This window comes from Delphinapterus leucas, chromosome 14, assembly GCF_059928025.1.
Source record: "Delphinapterus leucas isolate spDelLeu-1000000601 "Yukka" chromosome 14, BTC_Dleu_Yukka2, whole genome shotgun sequence".
NCBI classification, from domain to species: Eukaryota; Metazoa; Chordata; class Mammalia; order Artiodactyla; family Monodontidae; genus Delphinapterus; species Delphinapterus leucas.
In genome coordinates, this window is record NC_143142.1 from 14,971,058 (window position 1) to 14,995,505 (window position 24,448).

Below are 24,448 nucleotides of genomic sequence, written 5' to 3' on the forward strand. Positions count from 1 at the left end.
CAAGGTGCCTTTACCCCGAATTTGGGGGAGGGGCGGCTGTGGCACGAGCTGGCTTCTCCTGTCCAGTTCAGTGTCCTCATGGTGTGTGCACGTGGTATCTGTGTGTGTGCTGTTCCCTGGAGTGTGTGTGTACATGTTTGTATGGTGTTCTCCATGCAGAGGTGTGTGTATCTGTATGAACCTGTGTGTGTTCATGGGGTGTGTTCCCTGAGGTGTGTCTCTGTGTACCTCTGTATGTATGCATGCATGGTGTGTACTGCCTGGTGTGTGTGTGTGTGTTTGCATGCAAGCGTGTGTGGCACGCTCCCAAAGTATATGTGTGCCTGTGTCTGTATCTATGTACAGGGAGGGGGCTTCCTGGATTGTGTGTGCATGCCTGTGTGTGCGTGTATCTATCGTGTGTCCCTGGAGCATGTGTGTACATGCGTGGGGGGCATGTTTTCAGGAGTGTGTGCCTGTTTGAGCAGTGTTCTCCGTCTGTGTTTGTGTGTGTGTGTGTGTGTGTGTGTGTGTCCTTGTGCATCTGGCGTTTCTCCAAGTGTACGTGTGCATGTATATATAGCCCATGTTCCCCAGGGGTATGTGTGTGTGTGTTTCTGGACCCACTGCAGCAGCATGAAAACCTGCCAAATGTACTATTTGCTTAAAGACACTTTCCAGCCAGCTTCCTGGTGCTGACTGTACCTGCTGGGGCAGGTGTCCAGGCAGCACTGGCCAGGCTCAGACCTGAGCAGGCAGGCAAAGGGGGCTGCAGCAGCTCCTTCCCCAGCTGTCACTGCCCGCATCCCTTCCTGCACTTCCTCCTGGCACATCCCCAAGCCCCTCAGGCTGCCCTGTGGCTTTTATTACACTCCTTCTCTTCATCAAAACTTACCCTTCCATGCCCATCAACAGGAAGATACCAGTTCATCCACAAAACTAAGCCCTGAAGTCTAGACACAGGCGGGCACACTGTACAGATCACAACAAGATTTCTCCTTTATTGTCATCCCCATTTTACAGATAAGAAAACAGAGGATCACAGAGGTTAAGTGACTCTCCCAAGCTTATCACTGCAATACTTTCATGGTTTCCTATCCAAGATGGAGAGAAGTTACACTGTAACTGACTGGGTTCAGGTGCAAGAGAGGTGAAATTAGCCAGGATTACACAGCGATGGTGATGATGGTGGTGATGACGGTTAAAGCTATTAGAGTCTTTATTAGGTACCAGGAATTGTGCTCAGCCCTTGACGTGTAGAATTTCATTGACTCTTCACGGCAAACTTAAGGAAGGTGCCATATTATCCCCATTTTACTGATGGGGAAACAGGTTTATGAGAGGTGTGATGATGTGTCACGTGTCATCCAGCTGCTTAACGGTGGAGCTGAAATATGAAAGTAGCTCTGGATGATTCCAAAAGCCAGACCTCTTTGGAGGGAAGGGCAAAGAGGGAAAGCAGGCTACATTTTCCTAGGGCCTCTTCATCTGAAGAGGTGACAGTGCCTTCGTAACAGGAACTGACATCAGTAAATATTCCAGAGAGGGGAAATGTTCATCATCAAATGTCTTTGGGAAACCTGGATTTACCATTGCTAACCATATTTCCTTATGCAGGACTTATCAGAGCCTTTAATATGCCCATATGTGTTGTGAATTTCCAAGTGGGACAGTGAAGTGTTTCCTAACTGATCCCTAAATCCTCCTTTCCCAGAACCTTTTATGGGGATCAGTGCTCCATATAGCAAAGTTTGAGAGCATCTAGAATGGCTAAATCACAAATAGTTGCGTTTCAGGCACAGTGGCCAATGAAAGGGAGCAGTTGGGAGCCAAGTGCTCTCACCAGGGAGGAGGCCAGCTGTGGAGTAGGGGAGGGTCAGTACTAAGTCTAGGGGTTCATTCCGTTATCACAGGGGCAGAGGTCCTGCTCACACCGAACCCCATAATAGAAGGATGTCAGAGTAGGAATGGAGTTCCCTGGTGGTCGTTCTAGATAACTGGGACAGGCACAAACGGGTCAGAGTATGGCCACGAGCCAGAGCCAGAAGGCAAAGCAGAGTCCCCTGATCTTCTGGTGCGGGGGGGGCTGCAGCCTCTTCTCTTCTCCCCTCAGGGTCCCTGCGCTCCCGGTGAAGAACTTGAATGGTACGGGGCCAGTCCACCCGGCCCTGGCAGGTGAGTCCAGTCCAGGACGGGAAAGAAGGGCGGGGCCCACAAGGTGGCAGCCCCACCTCTCGGCCCCTTGGCTTCGGCCCCTTGGCTTCGGCCCCTTGGCCCGTCCCCTTGGAGGGCGTGGCCAAGAGGACACACCCGCTGCCTTTGGGCCATAACACTGGGGTCCATGGGGCCCGCAGAAGGGACTCCACTTGGCTTCAACCTTGGGTGGGAGCTAAGTGGGCGGGGCCCATCGGGCACCCCACCCACCCATCTGAGGATTCCTGGGCTTACCAGATGGGCGGAGTCTGGGGAGAGACCCCATGGGTCCACGCGATGTTGGGAGAGCAGGGCGGGCGGGACCTGGATGAGCATCCCGCCCCTTGACTGTCGCCGCCGCCCCCCAGGGATGACCGGGATCCTGCTCTGCGCTGCGGGGCTGCCCGTGTGCCTGACGCGGGCCCCCAAGCCCATCCTGCACCCACCGCCCGTGAGCAAGAGCGACGTGAAGCCCGTGCCAGGCGTGCCCGGGGTGTGCCGCAAGACCAAGAAGAAGCACCTCAAGAAGAGTATGCCTCCCGCGCCCGATCCTGACCCCTGAACTTGACCCCACTAACCTTTCACCGCAACCCCTCTGGCCCTTCAACTCCAATTTGGTCTAAAGACTTGTGATCCCATCTCAGTTCTGGTTCCCTGACCCCATTCGCCACCAACTCCGATTACATCAAACCTCAAGCAACCCTTGACATGTGACTCCTGCCAACCCTTACAGCTTCTGACCCCACCCATCTGACCCGTGACCCTGTCCTCAGCCAAGCCCTCAGGACTAGACTCTGGGTACCCTCAAGCCCACCCCCACTCTGTCCTTGCAGGTAAGAACCCTGAGGATGTGGTCCGAAGGTACATGCAGAAGGTGAAGAACCCACCTGATGAGGTGAGCCCCTAGGGGAGGGTACCTGTGCGGGGGACAGGCAGCCTCACCTCCAGAGATGGAGAGCCCAGCCCTCACCTCCTCACCTGGTTCTAGGTGTTACAGTCTCTTCTCCCGGTTTGTGGGTTTGCCTTCTCACTTTCTTTACAGCGTCTTTTGATGAACAGAAATGCTACGTTTAACAGAATCACATTGATCAATCTTAGTTTCTGCAGCCTTTTTTTTTTTTTTTGGCTGCGTTGGGTCTTCGTTGCTGCGCGTGGGTCCTTTCCAGCCGCAGCGAGCGGGGGCCACTCCTCGCCTCGGCGCGCAGGCCTCTCACCGCAGCAGCCCCTCCCGTTTGCAGCATATTTTTACCCATATTTTCCACCAAATGTGTTTAAGTTTTGCTTTTGATCGTTAAGCCTTTAATCCGTCTGGAGGGGGGTGTGAGCAAGCCATCTCTTCTTCTGCATGTATCTGAATTCAGTACCTGGGGGTGTCCTCTCCTTTTGATAGATGGGGACCAGAGAGGGGGCGGTCTCTTGCCCTTGGGGGATAGGGGGTCTGGCCCCTGCCCAGGAGCAGCGCTGGCTGGGGAGGGGTGTCCCGCCCTCCCCAGTCCTCAGTCTCCCGTCTGTGCCCCCTCCCCCAGGACTGTACCATCTGCATGGAGCGGCTGGTCACAGCCTCCGGCTACGAGGGCGTGCTTCGGCACAAGGGCGTGCGACCTGAGCTCGTGGGCCGCCTAGGCCGCTGTGGCCACATGTACCACCTGCTGTGCCTCGTGGCCATGTACTCCAATGGCAACAAGGTGGGCTGGGTGGGGCAGTGGGTGGCGAGTAGGCAGGGGGGCCGGGCGGGGCCAGGACACCTGGGGACTTCACGGCCACTCTCCCCCACCCCAGGATGGCAGCCTGCAGTGCCCCACCTGCAAGGCCATCTACGGGGAGAAGACGGGCACTCAGCCACCCGGGAAGATGGAGTTTCACCTCATCCCCCACTCGCTGCCCGGCTTCGCTGACACCCAGACCATCCGCATCGTCTACGACATCCCCACAGGCATCCAGGTGAGCCCCCAGGCCCCTAGCTTTGAGCCCTCCCGAGGCCACCGCCACCGCCACTGTCTGTGGTTCAAGCCCCTGCTGCCTCTCCCACAGGGCCCCGAGCACCCCAACCCAGGCAAGAAGTTCACTGCAAGAGGCTTCCCACGCCACTGCTATCTGCCCAACAACGAGAAGGGCCGGAAGGTGGGTGCTGTGAGGGCGCGGGGATGTGGGAGCAGGCTGGGCCCCCAGCCGCCATCAGCTGGACCTGTGGTCCCCGTTCTCCCCAGTCCCTGCACCAGCACTGACCATAACCACCCAGTGTGTGTGTCTGTGTGTCTGTGTGTCTGTGTTTGTGTGTCTAGCCCTGCCAGTCGCCTCACACACCTCATCTCATTCACCAGCCCGCTGAAGTCAAGGTCTTGACCTCATTTTAGAGATAAAGAAACGAAGCCTCAGAGAGGGCAAGTAACTTGCCCAAGGTCACACAGCTAGCAAACAGTGGAGCCTGGATTTGAACCCAAGCAGTCTAGGTTCTTCACTGCCACGCTAGAGACTGTCTGCTTTTACTTTTTGTTTTTCAAGAGAAGCCAGAAATTCTGATTTTCACGTGAAATCCCCAGGTTTTTGAATATTGCCAACGAAGTCACAAAGTGGCTGTTTGATACAGCATGAGGTCCAAACCAAACACAGCTGAGGGCCATCAGTTTGAGACCCTTCGCCCCAAAGAAACAGGCTGATAACATGGAAAGTGCTTTTACTGAGGGAGCTCAGAGTGGGAGTCAGTCTAGGGAAGGAAGTGGCCGAGCTGGGCAGCCGCAGGGAATCCTGCAGGGGAGCCACAGTGTGGTCAGGGAGGGACTCAAGCTGTGGGTGGGGCTGGCTGTGACCCTTGCCTGCCCCGCCCTCCAGGTGCTGAGGCTGCTCATCACCGCCTGGGAGCGGAGACTTATCTTCACCATCGGCACATCCAACACCACGGGCGAGTCGGACACCGTGGTGTGGAACGAGATCCACCACAAGACCGAGTTTGGATCCAACCTCACGGGCCACGGCTACCCAGACGCTAGCTACCTAGACAACGTGCTGGCAGAGCTCACAGCCCAGGGTGTGTCCGAGGCTGTGGCCAAGGCCTGAGGCCCAAGGCTGTCCACCTTCCCTCCTGCTTTGCCACTGGTCCAGCACATGCAGCACATGCCTCCCTCCGCCAGGTGTGTCCTGGCGGCCCACGTTCAGGGCTGGGGAGGAGCCTGCAGGAGGAAGCAGAAGCGCTCCCGGGATTTGGCTGGTAGCAGTTGGGATGATGGGAGGATGGCGGGCCAGCCGGCTTCGACCCTAGCTACCTGAGAGTGTCGCAAGGGTGTACCGGAAACCACAGCAACCTCCCTACCAAAAAGACAGAGAGCCCCACCCCCTCACGCAAACACACGTGTCCTGTTGAACACATGCACGCACACCCACGTGCCTCTACTTACCCCCAGACTGGGGGGGAAGAGACAGAAAGACCCCTGTGATGATACTCCATGTGGATTCCCATCTGTGTCTCTATCGCATCTGTACAGGCTTGTCTGCAAACAAAAGGACTCGGGTCAAGCACTTGGGGGCCTGGTGAGGGTCCGGGAGAAAAGGGGGCACTTGGGAGCCTCAGCCTCCCCCCATCTCTGCCACCCACTGATGGGCAGTTGTGGGCCCACAGGGTGGAAGCTCCCAGAATATTCAGCAGTTTTGCAAAGGGGCGGGCCAGGGAGACAGACGAGGAGAATCTTATTTTGTGCTTGTGTCTCTTCATCCTTCTGCGACCCTGACCTCCTTCTTCTCCCCTGCCATCCCCAGGCCTTATGTCTGTCCCTGATAAAGGCACTGTTTTCCTTTCCTCCCCACCCCATTCTCTCCACCAAATCGCTCCCAATGTCAAGATCCAAAGGCTGGAGCATCTGGCTTCAGGAGTGAGACAAGGAGGGCCTGGCTTAGGCCAGAAGGTTTAAAAAGCAGACCGGACAGCAAAGAGTCCATTTCCCTTTCCTTGGAAGTGGGCAGTGGGGTGGCTGATGGTCTCGGCCAACCAGGGGCCTGTTGCCCAGGCAACTCACCAGCTCTGCCTCTGTTGATTGGCTGCCACGGCGGAAGTCAGCCAAGATTTAAAGGGACGCCAGTGATTGCTCTTTTGAAAATCTACCAGTCCCACTGTGGGTGGAGAAATAAATGGTCTTTCTCCTCCTCCGCTGGGTCTTTTCCTGTCAAGAAGGGGTGTGCGTGGCTCTGTTTCTGGGGGCTTTCGGTCCATCCCATGGGAGAGCTTGCAACAAAATGATGACCCAGGACCATTGCCCCGTCAGCCTTGGGCAGCTGGAGATGGAGGGTCCCCATACTTCTCTTGTCCTGGGGCAGGCAGGGGGTGATGGTGGCAGAGGCAGACCCTCCCAATCCTAGTCCCCAAGAGGGCACAGGTGAGAGTCTCAAGCACGGGCACGGCAATGCACACAGCTGCTCCCTGGTACAATTACTAGGAACCAGGAACTTGGGCTGGGAGCTGCGAGCCTCCTGGAAAATATGGAGGAGCTGGGAGACGCCGTGGTCGGCTCGTTGGAACCTCAGAGCCCCAGCCTCTGCCCTCAGGGAGGAGGACCAGGTTCTGTCTAGGGAGAGACAGGGACGTATCCCGGGATCTGCAGCAAGTCTCCTCTCAGTCTCTGCAACATCCCAGGATGCTAGGAGGCTGTGGTGGACGCCACGGCTCCAGGCGACCCCTTCCGGCCACGCTCAGGATAGCACTGCATCTGGTCCGTGTTACCGCCACCACACCCCACTCCCCCAGCCAGATAGGCTTAGGTTTCTGTCCTACCCTCTAGTCACACAAAACTGGAAATGAGTCTTTGGAGGCCCTTCCAATTCTGCCAGTTGGGTGTTCCCAAACATTTTACCTTCTGTGATTAATTCTCAAACAAAATCTCACCTCAATATACAAAATCACCCAGCCCCATGGTCCTCAAATCTCATGTGCATCCACATCACCTGTGGAACTTGTTTCAAACCCTAATTCCTGCCCTCACGCTCCCTCAGATTCTGATTCAGGAGATCTGGGCGCGGTCCCAGGAATATGCATTTCCAGCAGACAACCTGAGGGTGGGCTTTGAACCACAGTCTGAGAAATCCCTCCCTGGCTCCCACGCTATCCCCATGGAACCCATTTTGAAAACCACACATCTAGACTCACTCCCTCCTCATTTTATACAGGGTAAACTGAGGCTCAAAGAGAGGGAAAGAGCCTTGTCCAAAGTCTCCCAAGGGTCTGAGTCACGCACGCTGGGCTCTCAGCCTCAGTTATTCCTGAGGGCACCTGATTCTGGAGGCTTGCGGTTAGGATTCTCGGCCAAGGACAGGGTTCAGGAGGATCAATGTGGCTACAGGGATTGGCAGACATGAAAACAGGAAGGGCTGAGCCTGTTTAGTGCCTATCTGGGGCAACAAGGCCACATGGGCATCAGGGATTCAGGTACAGCTGTATCCAGCAGCTCAGGGCCAGGCTGGCCATGTCAGTGTGGGTAGAGGCCAGTCCTGTGAAGCAGAAACCTCAGGCTGAGACAAGTGGGTTAGGTTCCTTATTCCATCCACTCCAGAGTGCCTCAACCCAGAGGGTAAGACTCATTCAGTGCAAGGATGGTCCCCTGCCAAAGGGTTTCCATGCCTGGGTTCTCAGCTTAGGACACATGGGATTAGGATATCTCCAGGAGCCTGCAAGCCACAGCATCCATGAGGTACCAGACAGCCACGAGGAGACTCCTGGGCCAGGGGACGCTGAGAAGGGCCCACCGGCTCTTTTAGCCTCCTTTCAGGCTGGCTCTGGCGTGTCCTCAGGGCCTCAGGGGGCCTGGGGCCACCTTCCGCTGCTCCTGAGGCTGGAACTCCTCGTGGGCTTGATCCAGGTCTGCGAGCACCTCCAGCAGACGGGCAGCTGCCTCTCTCTGGTGAGCCAGGGCAGCAGGACAGGCCGCTGGGAGAAAGAAAAGGAGGCCACAGGGGCTCAGCGAGGCCAGGGCAGGCTGCTGTAATTCAGATCCAGTGGCTTCCTCAGGCTCCATACGTGCCTGGTGCCCTGAGATCCTAAAATGTGCCAGGGCCGCATACACACAGCCCTCTGGCCTGCTGGTGGACTGGAAAGAGGAGAGTGGGAGGGGAGGACAGGGCAGGGTGCTGAGCAAGTTGTGGGAGGTATCAGAGAGGGCAAAGAAAAGGGACCTCCTTATCCCCTTACCTTCCGTGGCACTGGAGCCCTTCTCTGTGTCTGCCTCGGGAGTCGTATCCAGGGTGGAATCCTCCAGGAATTTCATCCTGAAAGTTAAGAGGGAGAAAACCAAGCTGGTTCCTGAGTCCCAATGCTGCTCTCGAACCCAGAGATTCTGCTGGCTGAAGGAGACATTACAGGTTCTCACTAAACCATCATCATCACAGCAAACATTTATAGCATGTCAGATCCTATTCTAAGCCCTTTACATGTATAAACTCATTTAATTAGCACAAAACACATGTAGGTACTTACTGTTAGCTCCGTTATACAGATGATCACTGAGACACAGAGAAGTAATGTAACTTACCTAAGGTCACACAGCATAATAATAATTGTCACCCTTTATTGAAAGCTAATTATGTGGCCAGGCACCTACAAAGTGCTTTACCTGTATTAGCTCATTTGTTCCTTAGGACAACCCCATGAGGTATGTACAATTGGTACCCTTATTTTCCAGATGAGGAAACTGAGGTAGAGAAGGTAAGCAACTCGCCCAAGATCACACAGCCAGTGAGTAGCCAGTCCAGGATTTGAACCCAGGCAGGCCAGCTTCAGAACCCACACTATAAGTTGGAACACATCTCCATCACTGAATGACAGTGATCCTGAGGCCAGCCAGCAAGGTGGAGGGACACATCCAAGCTCTGTGCCCTCTGTCTCTGGAGTCCTGGGCATCAAAAGATCCCAAGATCCATGGGACTTCCCTGGCGGTCCAGTGGTTAAGATTCTGTGCTTCCAATGCAGTGGGTGCGGGTTCGATCCCTGGTCAGGGAACCAAGACCCCACATGCTGCGTAGCAAGACCAAAAAGTAAAAATTTAAAAAAAAAAAAAAAGATCCCAAGATCCAGTTCCACATTAGGGTCCACCTGAGGATGCTTCCCCGTCCTCCCCTGGAGCCTGCGCCCCCGGAAGCTCATCAGATGCACATGGAAAGAAAGAACATGTGGACGTGGGGAGGGCACAGTGGGTAGCTGCCCCAGCAGGGCATAGTGAAGTGGGTTGGGTGGTGGGGAGGACCCACCTGAGCCGGTCCCGCCCTAGAAGCAACTGCCGATACACCATTTGGGTCTCAGCATCGGGATCCAGCGGGTCACTCCAGTCCCCCAGGGTGACGGCTGAGTGTGTGCGGCTGCAACCGGCCGCTGAGGGGAACACGGCATCATCATTAACCTCCCATTCCCCTTTCAGAAGCCCCATGGCCAAGCCCTGCCCCTTCCGCCTCTAAAGTCACCCTTCAAACCTACTACTTCCCTCAGCCCCACTGCCTCAACCTCCGCCCAGAAGAGCCATAGTCTCACTTCTCTCCATCCCCCTCCCACATTCTAGGCTCCAGCCACAGACCTTTTGCAATCCTTCAGCCCACGTTTGCTCTGCCTGAAACACTCTTCCTTCCTCCAACTTCACTACTTAACTCTTATCCTTCTCAGGTCACATTTAAGTGGCACCTACTCCAGGAAGCCCTCCTTGCTGTCCTAACCTGGGGCTGGGTCAGAGGTGTTCTCTGGAGTCTCAAAAGCCACACCTTGGCACTTGTAACACTGTATTACAATGGTCTGGTTATTCACTTGTTTTCCTTGAGAGCAAGCCTGATGTCTGTGTACCACTAGACGCCTGGTGTTTAGTGGGTGCTTAAAAGATATCTGTGTGCCAGGCAGTGTTCTAATCGCTTTGCATATGTCAACTTATTTACTCCTCACAGCAACCCTACAAGGTGGACACTATTATCAACCCCATTTCTCACTTGGGGAGACTTCAAGGCAAGAGAGAGGTTAAGGAACTCGCCCAAAGTTGCAGCGCCAACCCAGGATGAGGTGGGACACTCTCTGATTGACAGGTGTGGAGGGCGGGGCCTGAGTCCGCCCCGCCCCCTCACCTGAGCGCTCGGCCTGGAGGCAGCAGGTCCAGTGCGCGCTGCGGAACGCACCGGGGTGCCAGGCGGCCAGCTTGTCCGGATTGGGGGCGCTGGCCTTGCGCAGGGCCGATAGCCACTGGTTGAGCTCGTTCACGTTCTTCAGGGAGTTGGTGGGGGGCGGTCAGAGGTGGGGTGGGACCCAAGGGGCTCCCTCCGCTCCTCCCTCATATTCGCGGCGCCTCACCTTGCACTGGAGGTAGGTGGTGTGCAGCGCTCCCGCGCCGTCCTGCGTCACCACCTGCATCACGTGCGGCAGCTGGAAGGCGCCCTCGTCCACGCGCTCCACGGCGCGGATGTGCGACACCGGCATGGAGGATCGCGTCTGTGAGAGAGGACTGTCGCTGCCGGGCGGGCCGGGGACAGCTTTCCTGTGGGTGTGTGCCCTGGCGTGGGGACATTCACCCCGCGCATCTGTGCTATGTGCGTGTCCACTTGGCAGTTCCGTGAGTCCTGCAGTCCTGGCCCATCACTCTCTAAGTGACAACGTCTCTGGACATCAGTTTCCACCATCCTCATCTTCCTCATCGCAACCCCTGACACAGCACTTGAGATGTAGTTTAAGCACGATACATTTCTCAACTTATTTCATCATTACAACAAACTTCTGAGGCTGGGTCTATTATTCCTCCCAATTTATAGATGAGGAAACTGAGGCACAAGAGGATTAAAGGACCCTCCTGTGGTCACTCAGCTGGTGGAGCCAGAATTGAAACCCAGAGTTGAACTCTAGAATCTACACTCTGCTGATAAAGTAGAAAGAATAAGTGGTGGGCACCCTCTCCAGTGTTAGCTATTATGATCTGTAGATGTGCAGACACAGAAATGGGTAGATCCAGTGTGTGTCTCAGTTTGTGCTAGACTTGAATGGCAGCCCCATGAGAGCAGGGAGTTTATGTCTTGTTTACTGTGGTATCTCCAGTGACTAGAACACTGCATGGTACATAGTAGGTGCTCGAATAAATGCTTGATGGATGAATGAATGAGTGAACAAATGTCTGGATGTGAGTGCCTGTCCAGCCGGGCATGTACCTCTGGGTGAACAGATCCAATTGTCTGTGAGTCTCTATGGTATGTGGGCAGAGACCTGGGTGGTCACATCTGAGTGGGGTTAAGCAGTGTCCATGCCCTGTGCATGTCCACATCTGGGAGGATACGTCCCAGCCACCATAGGTGCATGTTCTGAAGAATGTTTGATGCTATGTGTAGGCGTCTGCCTGTCCGTGTCCTGTGCCCACACTGACCCAAAGATATGAGCAGAGCCTGGCCTCAGAGTTTGGACTTGCTAAGCTGCCACGGGGCCTTGGGCAGTCCTTGTCCCCTCCTGGACCTCAGTATCTCCCTGGGTACAAAGAGGCAGCTCTATGAGTGAGGCCACCCCTGGAAAACCCTCCACAGTGGGCTGGAGCCCCACCTGACACTCAGGACTCCTAGAGTAGGAGAGCATCTCCCCGCTGAGCCGGAAGTAGCGCTTCTTGAACGCAAAGCGTGTGGCCAGGCCGGCGGGCTCTTCCTTGCGCTTGAGCAGGTAGCCTTCTCGAACGGTCACCGAGGGCGGGACCAGGGCCCTGCCTGGGCCCCCAGGCTCTGGGAAATGGGGAGGGGGGACTGTGAACCCTTCCCACCCAGGCTCAACCTGCCGAGGGCCTCATGGAGGAGCATGATTCTTGGCTCCCTAGAGGCAGGAGGATGGAGAAGATGACTTTGGACTCCACTTTCTCCATAGGGAATGGGGGCTGGGGGTGTCAGGGAGTGGGGGGCCCAAAGCTGGCCTTGGCGATCCCTTTCCGGCTTGAGGGATATGCAGGTAGCCAGCAGGGGGAGCCACGCCTTATGGAGTCAGTCCAGGGAGTGCCCTGGATCTAGCCACCCTTAGGGGTCCAGACACAGGCCCTCCCCAGCACACAGGGACCTCATCAGGCCACAACCAGGCCTCCACATTTTGACAGGCTGCTCCTATGTGACTTGGACCAACTGTCTCATAACCCGGGCCCCACACTCTTATATAGACTCAGCCCCAACTCCTCTGCTTAAAACTATCCCGTAGTTCCATTTCACTCCAGGTGAAAGCCAAAATCCTTCCAGCAACCCCACATGATCTGCCCCCCTCACCTCTCTTTCACTCCCCCTCATTCATTCTTCTTCACTGGCCCCCTCACTGTCACTCTCTGTCCCCACCTCAGGGCCTTTGCACATGCTGTGCCCAGCCTGGAACACTTCCCCAGGATCCTCATGGCTTGCTCTCTGTCCTCTTTCAGGTCTTTATTCTAATATCACCCTAGTGAGGCCATTCCTGGCCACCCTCTCTAAAAGAATGACCTGCCACCCCCAGCCCAATATTCCCTTCCCTCTTTTATTTTTTCTCCTAAGCACTTATCACTCCGTTAACACATGTGATTTGGTAATTAATCTTGTTTACAGCTTGTTGTCTCCACTAGAATAAAACTTCCAGGAGAGCAGGACTTTCTTCTGTTTCATCCACTGCTGTTTCCCCAGCACCTGGAACAGTGTCTATTACAAAGTAGGCACTTAATAGATATTTGTCAATTGCATGAGTACCATGCCATGATTCCCACTCACATCTCCACACAGGCTGGAATGGTCTGGAGGGCCTGAGTCTGTTCGTCTGTGGGACCTAGCACGGTATGTGCCAGGAAATGTTAGTTGACTGACTAGCTGACCCGCAGGTCCACGGTCTCAGTGCTAGGGGTGGGGGAGGGGTGGTACAAGGGCAGGTCCCGAGGGTCCAGTGGAATGACAAGCTGGCTGTGGCAGGGCCACAGGAACTCACCCTCCTTCCCATCCACATCCACCAGCTGGTCCAGGAAGTCTCTCACACGCGAAATACTCTGCAGCAGGAAGGGGTGTAGGGGGGCCATCCACAGCTCCTTGCCCTGGCCCAGCTGCTGGCCCAGGTTTCCAATGCTCTGCACAGCCTGGAGCAAAGAAGTAGGGGATGCCAGCACCAAGGTCACTGCAGTGAGGAAGGCCCTCTGTAGACCCAGAACAGAGCCCCAGAGTCCTGGCTCCCAAATCAGTGCTCAAGAAAAGGAGAAAATTCCTAGCAGCACCTGCTTTAGACGATATCTGTCCCTAGATATGTATCCCCAGTGCTTTTATTTTGTCCCCTCCTGAACCCAGATAACCCCATTCAGGACTGCTTGATGCCATCATGCATACTCGAGCCCATCAGAACCTCAGAATGTGGCCCCTTTGCAAAGGATAGTCTAATTCATACTAAAGCATAAATGACTGCTAGCCTGCTTCCCGCTTTGCCCCTGGAAGGGTAGAGATTTTGTTCCAAAGAGGGAATTAGAAAGAGAAATGAATGCTGTCACATTCAGGATGGAAAGCTAATGGTGCCGTTTCAAACAGAGGTTTCTCTGGGTCTCATTTGGGTCTTCCATGGGTCCGGCCTCCACTCTGTTCCTCCCATGCTTCTCACTGGCTAAGGGCACCCGAGATGGGGGGGCCGGCACCTTGGCAAGCAGCAGCAGTGAGCGTCTGGTCTGGGGATCTGCGTGCTGGTCCCGAAGGTCAAACAGCTTCGGGGTGAGGATGGCAGGAGCGAAGAATCGCAGGAAGAGAAAGCCACTTATGGCCAGGTTCTTCACATCCTGCGGAGAGGAGCGGCAGGTGAGAGGGGCCCCTCAAATCCACTTCTCAGCTGGGGAAACTGAGGCAGCAAGGACTAAAGATTGGTGGTACAAGGGGAAGTAGAATGGGAGACAGGTCAGGAGGCCATCCTGGTCTGCCGAGGAGGCTTTTCCTCTCTGGGCCTCAGTTTCCCCACCTGGAAAATGGAGTAATAATACCAATCCTGCACGATCAGAATTAGCCAAACAGCCTCAGAGTCTGCTTTGTGCCAAGCACTGTGCTAATGGCACAGCCCTATGAAAGAGGCATCATCATTATTCCCAGTTTACAGCTGAGGAACCAGAGGCTCAGAGGTGTCAAGTGACTTGCCCAAGGCCACACAGCTATAAGTGGCAGAGCCAGGATTTGAACCCAGGCAGGATTTGAACTCTGCTCTTCACCACACTCTCCTGCATTCAACACTAGCTACGGAGTGTCAAAAACTAAGCCTGAACTGTCACATTTACTCTAAGGCAATCCCATGGGGGTAGATACTATTATCTCTGTTTTCCAATGAGGAAACTGAGGCTCAGTAGTGAACCCAGTTCAGCTGGCCCCCTTGCACATCCCCCAGCCCCAGCCTCTGCCCCCTGCAAACTGTAAAGTATGGTGCCCCTCTGTGTGAGACCCAGGCCTGGCCCACCTGCATGCACGTAAGGCTGGTGCCCCCAGCTCCAGCAGAGGGGACTTGGGGAGAAGGTGTCTCTCTATCCTGGGTGCAAGCTCCCCCCAGGGGGCTCCTCACCTACCCCTCACACTCACCAAGCTATATTTAGCCCGAGAATGTGCTGCAGTGTTTATTTAGGGGTTGTATTCACACATAAGACAATACCCTCTCTGGGTGTGTGTCAACTTCCCGGGGGCACCTCTGCGTTGACAGTGAGCCCTGACAGGAGCTGGGCACCTGGAGCTGCCCAGAGGTGAGGGTGGAGGTCCCACTCATCTGGAACCCTGAACTGCCCCCAAGGCTGCCCCCCCAGCCCACCATGTTCCAGGGTAATTTTAGCCTTTGATATCAGCTCATCAACTTCCTCCTTTCTTAAGAAGGAGGAACAAGTATCAGAGCGGCGAAGAAAGGGGCTCCCTTGGGTTCCTGCGACCCCACCCATCCTCGTGGGCCTGAGGAAGTCCCTGCTCCCTGCCCGTGGCCTCTGCCTACCATGGAGGCTGAAAACTGGGGGACACTTGGGTGTCATTGATCTTGGTTCCTCCCACAAGGGCCAGGCCGTCTGGGGCGCTGGCCTCCCGCTTCCCTCCCTTCCTCCCTGCCTTGGCTGTGTCCCACTTAGCACCTCCACTGGCAACCCAGGCAAGAGCCCTGCAGCTTTGGGGTAAATCACTCGTGTCCCAGTTTGGAGGCCCAGAGCTCACTCCTCAGGCAGGGATGAGGGAAGAAGGAAGAGGTTCCCACTGCGAGTCTGGAGGCCTAGCCTTGAGTCCACGGCTCTTGGCCAAGGTGCCTCACCTCTCTGGGCCTCGGTTTCCCCATCTGTAAGTGGGGAGAGGTGTGGCATAAATCAGGACCTCTTAACCCAGGCTCTAGGGGTTGGGCCATTACATCTCCAACATTTAGTGGGTCCTAGATCTTTCTGCAAAGCGAACCCCAGTCTGCATTTCTATTATGTCAGTGCTGTGTAAGACCTAGCCTCACTCGGTGTCATTTGTAAGCAAGGACCGTGACCGCCACCTCGGAAGGCATGCTGAGCATTAAACCTGGGGGTCTCAAACTGGCAACCCACAGGCCAGTCCAGCTGCAAACGTGTAATGATTGGCTCAAAGTATTATTGTTGTGTTATTGTTGTTAGGTAAACTAGTGCCAAAATTTAAAAAATAAGATTCCACACATAAAATCCAGACTGTTGGATTAAAAAACAAAAAAACTCTGAAGATCAGGCAATATTGGGTCCCCATTCCTACATGGCAATAATTGATTGTCTGGATCTGCCCCTTTAAGACAAGCTGTGGGAGCTCCAGTTTGCCACAGTCCCTACCACTCCCTACTGTACAACACCTTGACTGCTCTGTTCATTTACCTCACCTGCCTGAACCCTACAGCACCTAGAGTTCAACTTTTGTACCAGTATTAGAAAAGCACTAGCAGGTGCAGGGATTTCTTTTTAGACTTTATTTTAGGTGTCTGCTACTGAGTACTGTGTGCCAGCCATCTCTGTCTCTCTGTCTCTCCTAATAGCTGGAATTTAAGAAGCACTTGCTTTGCGCCAGACTGTATTATTTGGTGGTTATGAGCACAGGTTCAGGAGTCTGCCTGGGTGGGTGCCTATCCCATCACTACCCCCTCCTAGCTGTGTAACTTAACCTCTCTGGGCCTCAGTTTCCTCCTCTGTAAAATGGAATAATACTGGCACCCGGCTCGTAGGGTGGAAGTGAAGACTAGACGAGGTAATAAATGTGTAAAACAAGGTCTGACTCCTAGAAAGGGCTATATATAGTGTTAACTGCTATTATTATCATCATCACGATCACCATCATGATCACCCCGGGTCCCAGAGCCTATCAGAACGCTGTCCCCACTTCTGCCAAGACACACAGCACTTCAGCGTAGGCAGCCCAGGTTTTGTCCCGCCCCTGCCCTTCCTCTCCCTGTGACCCTGGACAAGCTACTGCCCCTCCCCAGCCTCAGTCTCCCCATCTGCCCAGTGGGAGTGCCTGGCCCACCTTGTGCTCTGCCTGGGGAAAGCGCTCCTCCACGCACTGGCGCAGCTGCTTGAAGGCGAGACGGATGGCGGGCGGGCAGCGCCCCACGGAGCCCACAATGGTATCCAAGATGGGCCCCAGGTAGCCCGTCAGCAGTCCCAGGCTGGCCTCCCGCACGTGCTCCTCGGAGGGTGCACCCTTGAAGGAGATTCTCCTGGGGGAGCAAGTGGAGGGCTCCACCTCAGAGCCTGGCATCTGCCTGCTCGAAACCCTCCATGGGCCCCCACTGAGCTCAGAGAGCACCCACCTTCCCATCCCATCTCCATGGCCTCCCCTCCTACCATTCCACTGCAGCTGCTTCAACACACGGAGCTTATTTCTGTCTTGGAGCCTTTGTACCTGCTGATCCCCCTGCTGGGAATCACCTCCTCAAAGAGGCCATCCCTCCCCCACTGCTCATCATCACGGACCCTGGTTCAGTGCATTTTCAGCATGGACCTGCCAGACACACACTCCTGCCCCAGGACCTTTGCACTTGCAGTTCTCCTTGCCTGCAACACTCTTCCAGCAGATCTGTGCACGACTCCCTCCCTCAACTCCTCCAAGTCTTTGCTTCCATGTCCCCTTCTCTGGGAGGCTGTCCCTGTGACACCCTACGGAATATTGCAAGCCCCTCCCCTGCTTCTGGCTCTTGCCAGGACCCTCCCTCACTTTATCTCCCTCCTTTCCACTGATCGCCTGCAATAACCTTCTTTAGTTTACTATCTGTCTCCCCTGAGAAGAGGGACTTGTGTCCATTTTCTCCCTGCTACGAACTCAGCTTTCAGCCCAGTGCCTGGCACATAGTAGGTGCTTAACAATTGTTTCGTTGAATAGACGATGGAATAGCACTTTTCTACCTGCAATGGCCTTGCTCCCTTCCTTCCTGTCCCCATGCAGGTTTAGGGTCTGTCTTGCCTACCCTCAGATTGTGAATTCCATGGAAACCAGGCTGGGGGTTCTCAACCCCACTGTGCCCTGGACCCAACAAGCTAAGCCCTGAACTAATTGTCTCTGGCATTGAATCATTTAATCCTAATGGCAACCCAGTGTTAGATTAAGTAGGCTGATTGTTCCCATTTAACAGATGAGGAAACTGAGGCTCAGAGAGGTCCCCTTGCAAATAGGTGGCAGAACAGAGATTATAACTCAAGACTGCCGGTTCCAGAGTCTGCCCAGTTTCCTGGATGCTCCAGCTCCCTGCGGGCGCCCACTGACTCCCACCATCCTTGCCAGGGGTGCTGGGAAAAGCCCTGGCCTAGGGGTTTCACAGATGGACTCTGCCCTTCTGCTCAGGGCCTGGATTCAAATCCCCACTTTGCAACTTCCCAACTGTGCAACCTTAGGCAGGTGACCTCCCCTCTCTGAGCCTCAGTTTCCTCATCTGTAAAGAGGGATCCTAATACCTGCCTCCGGGGTGGTCGGAAGGTGTGGGCAGCACTTGCTGGGCAAGGCCCAAAGTGAAGGAAAGACCCTCTCCTGCCTCCACCATGGTCCCCAATGGACTGCCCAGCAACCGGCTCGGATGGCTTGGCAGGAACAAGCCCACCCACCCTAGCTGGAGGAGGAAAGTCCTGGCAAGAAAGGAGGAGCCCATGGGCTTCCCCGGCGGTCCAGTGGTTAAGACTCTGCACTTGCACTGCAGGGGGCGCGGGTTCGATCCCTGGTCAGGGAACTAAGATCCCGTATGCTGCACGGCACGGCCAAAACAAAAAAAGAAAGGAGGAGCCCAGGGAGGCATGAACTGACTCCCCCGACCCCGTCACTGCCCTGCTCCCTAACCCCATGTCATCGAGCGCTGCAGGATGCCACCTCTGCTCGCAGACCCACACTGGGCCCTCCCCCAAGGGCCTCAGCCACCACCACCAGGATAACAGAAATAACTAGTACTTATGGAGTATTAGTTAATGCTGGGCTTTGTGTATATAACTCAGTTAATTCTCATGACAATCCATCAGGTAGATATTCACGGGGGTTTAAGTAACTTGCCCAGCAGGTGTGGCAGAGCTGGGATTTGGACCCAGGGAGCTCATGTCTCAGAGTCCTGCCCATAACCACTGCACGACACTGTCTGAGGGGCTGGGCGCTTGCAGGGGAGGCTTTGGGGTAGAATGCGGGGCTCCTGAGCAGTCGTGCTGGAGGGAGGGGTGGCGGGCAGTCGGCAGAGACCCGGCCTGACAAGGCTGCAGGCAGACAAGGGGCCGGTGGAGGGTTCACCCCTCAGGCTTGGCTCACCTCGTGCGGCCCAGGTCCATCTTGCACGGGTCCAGCTCCATGTACTTCTTCTCCTCGAAGACGCGGTTAATCACCGGCCTCAGGACCTCGTGCAGGTAGGGCATGCCCACGAGCTGGGGGCAGGGGGGCACCACACGGGGCGGGGCTGAGGGCGAGGCCAGGGTGTGCCCGTGAGCGAGGGTCAGGGGGACCACGCAGGGAGAGGTTCAGAGCGAGGTGGGGGCCTGCCCAAGGGCTGGGGTTGGGGTGCAACTCAGGGCTAGGCCAGCCACCAGCCACCAGCACCGCAGCTCAGCCACCCAGTGCCACCTGAGGCTGGCCAAGCTCTGGGGTCCGAGTAAGCACTGGGAAGGGAGTTCCCTTGAGGAAGCTGCTGCCGGGCCCCCCCAGGCCTTCACCAACTCACCTTCAGAAACTGTTCCATTGACTTGGATGCCAGGGAGTTAGAACGGAAGAGGGTGTTGGGGTCAGCTGGGAGGACAGAGGGAAGTGTTTGCTGGGATTTGGGGGGCTGAATCCACCTCACCCCACCCACCCAAGGTGGGGGTCATGATTCTTCCAGCCTCAGGAATTGAGGAGATTTGCAACGTCAACTCCGTTCACAGTACAAAGGCCCGGAGTGGTTAAGTGAGCTGCCTAAGGTCACACAGCTCATGAGTAGCAAAACCAGGGCCTGAACCCAGGACCATGCTCCCAGCTGACTGGGAGTGCACAGCCCGTGCCACCTCCGACACATACAGACACAGCAGCCCCTGCCCTCTGCCTGAGGCCTCCCCATTTCTCTCCCAGAGACGCGCTGCAGACTCATCCTTGGGGAGTGAGGGTCATGCAGGCATGAGGGTCATGCAGGCAACTCACTGGTCCGTGCCACCTCACGCCGGGTGAGATAGTCCAGAAAGGGCCCAGCCAGGCCCTGTCCAAGAAAGAGCTTCACCAGCTTGGTGGCAAGCTCCTGGCGGCAGTCCCCCGAGGTCAGCTCCTCCAGGACAGCCAGGGGGCTGGCAGCATCTTCCTGCACAAGGACAGGAGGCAGGAGAGGTGGCCTGGGGCCCTGGGACCCCAAAGCAGAAAAGCCCAGCTAGACATCCCTGAAGCAAGGGGAGGCCATGATCCAGATCCCTGCCCACCTGCAGTGATGCACCCACCTCTGCCGGCCCCAGCACAGACTCCATGAGCAACTCCCTGAGTGGCTGGTAGTACTGGGAGGGCAGGACGCGGTCCTCGGTCAGGCGCACCTTCAGCCGAAGAGCACCCAGGCTCCCCCTGGCCAGGGCCAGATCACAGGTGAAGGAACGTAAGTATGTATGGGCCAGCGCGGTGAGCCAAGGTAGTCAGGTGTGAGTACAGGTAAAGAGCATAGATATTTGTAAAACAAGACAGGTGTGGACAGGTGTGGGCAGGTGTGGCCAGTATAAACAGGTGTGAACAGATATCAACCGGTATAAATACTGTAATAATACAAGCTGAAGGTGGTACCCAACATGGTTCCAGCCCAGCCTCCTCCCTCTGCACCCACGTTTACCCAGAATCCTCCTCCGCTCTGGGAAAGGGCAGGAGGTGGAACCAGCCATTGGGCGGGTTCTGCTGTAGGACCTGCGGGGGGAACTCCACCTGTGGGGGGGACACACAGACCCTCAGCAGAGCTCTGCCCCACCCAGCCCTGGAAGAAGAGGTCGGGCTGCCCACCCAAGGAGGGGCGGCAAAGCCCGCCAAGGGCTACCTCCTCCTCCCATACCGTATCCTGAGGGCCTCCAGGGGACACTTAATTTACAGTTGAGGAAACTGAGGTTCAGAGAAGTGGAGTGACTTGCCCGAGGTCACACAGCTGCTAGAGACAGCATGTCTGGACTGAGTGTATTTTCAGCTCTGTTTAGGGACGAAACTTGCATCTATCAAAAGGCATAGAGGGAATTCCCTGGTGGGCCAGTGGCGTGGCCAAAAGTAAATAAATAAATAAATAATAAAGACAGTCCCGAAGGCCCGCAAGCCCCACCTCCCTCTCTTTTTAAATAACAACTTTACAGAGCTACAATTCACATCCCATACAATTCACTGGTTTAAAGCGCATGATTCAGTGGTTTTTAGTATATTCACAGAGTTGTGTGACCATCACCACTAATTTCAGTCCATTTTCTATCAGTTCCCCCGCCAAAAAAAAGCCTATACCCATTAGCAATCACTCCCCATCCCCCAGCCCCCGGCAACGACCTATCTACTTTATGTCTTTATAGATTTGCTCGTATTAGACATCTCATATAAATTAAATCATATAAGATGTGGGAGCTTTTGGACTGACTTCTTTCCCTTAGCATTGTGTTTTCAAAGTTCATCCACGTTGTAGCATGTGTCAGTGCTTTGTTCCTTTTTATGGCTGAATAGTATTCCATTGTGTGGATATACTACATTTTGTTTATTCATTCATCTGTTGATAGACGTTTGGGCTGTTTCTACTTTTGGCTATTATGAACGATGCTGCTATGCACATTAATGTAACCTTTCTGGTGTGGATATAAGTTTTCATTTCTCTTTGGCACACACCTAGGAGTAGAGCTGCTGGGTCACGTGGTAGCGCCGTCTTTAATCATTTGAGGAACTGCCAGACCGTCTTCCAAAGCCGCCGCACCACTTTATAGTCCCACCAGGAGTGCACAACCAAGTCTTCCTCTTATTTGCTCTAATATTGCCTCCTTTTAAAAACTGTCAGCCTTTGGAGTTCCCTGGTGGCCTAGTGGTTAGGATTTAGTGTTTTCACTGCTGCGGCCCAGGTTCAACCCCTGATTACGCAGTGCGGCTGGAAAAAACCCCAAAACTGTCAAGTCTGGGTATACATCCACTACTACTGAGAGGCAAGAAAAATCACACGCATTTTACAGATGGGAAGACTGAGGTTCCAAGAGAAAGACCTTGAGCCCAGTGCTTCCAGGAGTAAGAGTTAGACTTAGATTCTGGAATCAGAGAGACCTGAACTCAAATCTTGACTCTGCCATTTCTTAATCATATGACCTTGGGAAAGCCACTTAACCTCTCTGAACCTTCGTATTCCCATCTGTAAAACGGGGACAACAATGGTCCTAGCCTCTTAACAGTGGCCATCAGGTGATGATGGCCAATGAGGTGATGCTGGAGAAGCACTTAGCACAGGGCTAGCAGAGAGTCATCCTGGGTACTTTCATCCCAGAATAAGAATCTGGGCCCACCCTGTGACCTTGGACAGGTTCCTGCACCAATGGAACAATGGCACTCCATCACCCAGAGGCCTGGCCAGGGGACCTGATGAGGCAGGCTTCACATCTACCCTTCCAAGCAAGCCCGAAGATGCCCAGCCCATCTCCCCCTTCACCCTTGGAGGCAATGGGAAGCCACGGAGGGTGTCAGGGGAGGCGGGTGTTGGGGGGGGCGTGCTCACCATGCCCAAGAAGTCATTCTTGCCAACCATGTCCCAGTCCCAGAGCTCCACCCGCAGCGGGGATGGGGGACCTGGCATCTCCCGCAGCTCCAGCACCTCATCCCAGTGTGGGAAGCGAGTCTTCTTGATGGTCTGGGAAAGGAGGGAGTGAGACAGAGAGCTAATGGGACCACTGTCCCCATTTTACAGATGGTAAAACTGAGCTTCAGAGAGGTTAAGTGGCTTTCCCAAGGTCACCTGATGCCCCACTCTCCCGGCTCCGCTACACCACTTACCGAAGTCTCCAAGCTCTGGCTGCCCCAAAACACACGTGCAAATGGGTCAGATGTGCCGGAGATGTCTCGGGGGGCCAGGTCCCTGGGGACAGATGAAGTGAGGGGTGGGGGGGTCACAGGACCCTTGAGGAGCAAGACCTTGGAAAGGGGGTTCAGGGTAGACCATTCAAATACTGCTGGTTTCCAAGGCAACGAACTACCCCATTGTAGGGATCCAGCGAGGAGCATCCCTCACCAGAGCCATCCAAACCCAGTATCTTCCTATTGACTAATGCCACCCTACGAGGACACGCTACTATGCCCCTATTTTCTAGGGGAGGAAACTGAGGCACCGAAAGGTCAAGCTGAACATCACAAAGCAGCAGGTGAAGGTGCAGTGAGGAGGGGGAAGGGAGCCTCAGTTTCCCTGGAGCCTCTGGATGGCAGACCAGATGCCAGGGTTCAAAGCCTGACTCTCCCATTCACTGGCTGGGTGACACTAGGAAAATTTACTTTACCTCCCTGAGCCTGTTTCTTCATCTGGAAAATCGGAGTAATAACAGACCAACCTCACAGGGCCAAGGGTTAAATGTGACAATATGTGTAAAGGGCTCAGCATAGCAGCCGGCAGGTGATAAGTGCTCAGCTCACTCATTCACTCAACAAACACTCATGCCCACACTGTGCCTAGGACGAAGAAAAGGCATGAAGCAGGGCCCGCCTGCCTCTGGTTGCCATGACAACTCAAAGGCTCACCCCAGTCAGCCTCCCCCACCCCTCCTTCCCAAGGTCCCCCAAATCCAGGGACATTCCCCCACACACACGCCCAGGGGCTGCTTGTTTCCTCCCACTGCTCCTCTCCCACCCCTGCTCAGCATCCAAAGCCTTCTTTGGTTTCCTAGGAGCCAGCCTAGTTGCTAAGCGACTGCAATCAGTCCCTCTCCTGCTTGCAGGGATCCTGCACAGCTTTGTGGCTGGGGAGGAGGTCATGGGCACAGAGCAGATGAGGTGTCCCTGCCCCATACTGAGTCCTTTTGTTTGTCCTATGCCTGCCTGCTACTCCATCCAGACTCCAGGGAGCCCCAGCTGGGGACAGAAATCTGGAGGTTGTAGGAGAGGCACAGAGAGGGCAAGATAGGGCTTTAAGGTCACAGAGCAAACTAGAAATAGAGATCCAGCCCAACCTGGGCAAGGACTGGCCTAAAAGTAAGGGTCGAGGGAGTAAGGTGTTGAAATAAAACGCAGAAAACAAGATAGGAGCTGGGAGGGAAAAGAGGAGTGGAAGTATTTAAGGAAATAGAGGAATGGGGGAGCTGAGAAACAGAGAGGAGTAATAGGCAAGAAGGAAGATGAATATCCCAGGAGCTGCTGCCCCTGGAGGTTCATCTGCGGGTTTTACTGGTCCTGCATCCGTCTTCCTTCTTATGTTTCTTTGGGACAGGACCTACCCCTCCCTCTCTCCCAGTCCACATGACCTATGTGAGTTGATCCCTCCTTCCACTGCAGGAATGGGCTTGGAACTCAGGCCTGACCAGTCAGAGTCAGTGTAATTGGTTTAGTGATAGGCATGTACCCCAGACTGGGTCAATAAGAATTAGTCCCAGGATATTGGTTGGAAATGGTGAAAGACAGACGTTCTTTTTCCATTGGAGCTGCCAAGTTGATAGGATGCCAGTCTGGGGCTTCTGGGGTCATCTTTGCCCCTACCTTGGGGAGAGACTGTCTGAGGATGAAGTTAATACAAAAGACATCCAAGGAATCTATTTCTACAGATTCCTGATGTCACTGTTGGAGCACCTGGATCCAGCCATGCCTGAAGCTGCATGTCATTCATACAAGCCAATCTGCTTAAGCCAGTATGAATTGGGTGTCTATCACTTACAATTTGATTAATACACCTCCACACTCATCTGTCTGGTTATCCTGAGTATCTGGCCTT

At 54.8% G+C, this 24,448-nt stretch overlaps 2 protein-coding genes across 2 annotated transcripts in view; one reads left to right on the forward strand and one right to left on the reverse strand.

The window, feature by feature from the left end:
• DTX1 (deltex E3 ubiquitin ligase 1) overlaps positions 1–6,666 on the forward strand; it is a 37,557-nt gene extending 30,891 nt beyond the window's left edge. Inside the window, exons 3-9 of the mRNA XM_022550677.3 lie at positions 2,093–2,154; positions 2,541–2,702; positions 3,006–3,067; positions 3,699–3,857; positions 3,952–4,113; positions 4,204–4,293; positions 5,002–6,666. Of these exons, the coding sequence (XP_022406385.1) occupies positions 2,093–2,154; positions 2,541–2,702; positions 3,006–3,067; positions 3,699–3,857; positions 3,952–4,113; positions 4,204–4,293; positions 5,002–5,226 (922 nt within the window). The 3' untranslated portion in view covers positions 5,227–6,666. The remainder of the gene's footprint in view (positions 1–2,092; positions 2,155–2,540; positions 2,703–3,005; positions 3,068–3,698; positions 3,858–3,951; positions 4,114–4,203; positions 4,294–5,001) is intronic.
• The window catches only part of RASAL1 (RAS protein activator like 1), a 34,725-nt gene continuing 12,390 nt past the window's right edge, over positions 2,114–24,448 (reverse strand). The window contains exons 6-21 of the mRNA XM_022550673.3: positions 22,531–22,612; positions 22,256–22,387; positions 20,372–20,460; positions 19,995–20,112; positions 19,708–19,861; positions 19,256–19,320; positions 18,850–18,962; positions 16,597–16,789; positions 13,764–13,901; positions 13,076–13,220; positions 11,699–11,871; positions 10,472–10,609; positions 10,249–10,384; positions 9,397–9,517; positions 8,342–8,418; positions 2,114–8,080 (exon numbers count right to left, since the gene is read on the reverse strand). Of these exons, the coding sequence (XP_022406381.1) occupies positions 7,941–8,080; positions 8,342–8,418; positions 9,397–9,517; positions 10,249–10,384; positions 10,472–10,609; positions 11,699–11,871; positions 13,076–13,220; positions 13,764–13,901; positions 16,597–16,789; positions 18,850–18,962; positions 19,256–19,320; positions 19,708–19,861; positions 19,995–20,112; positions 20,372–20,460; positions 22,256–22,387; positions 22,531–22,612 (2,014 nt within the window). The 3' untranslated portion in view covers positions 2,114–7,940. The remainder of the gene's footprint in view (positions 8,081–8,341; positions 8,419–9,396; positions 9,518–10,248; positions 10,385–10,471; positions 10,610–11,698; positions 11,872–13,075; positions 13,221–13,763; positions 13,902–16,596; positions 16,790–18,849; positions 18,963–19,255; positions 19,321–19,707; positions 19,862–19,994; positions 20,113–20,371; positions 20,461–22,255; positions 22,388–22,530; positions 22,613–24,448) is intronic.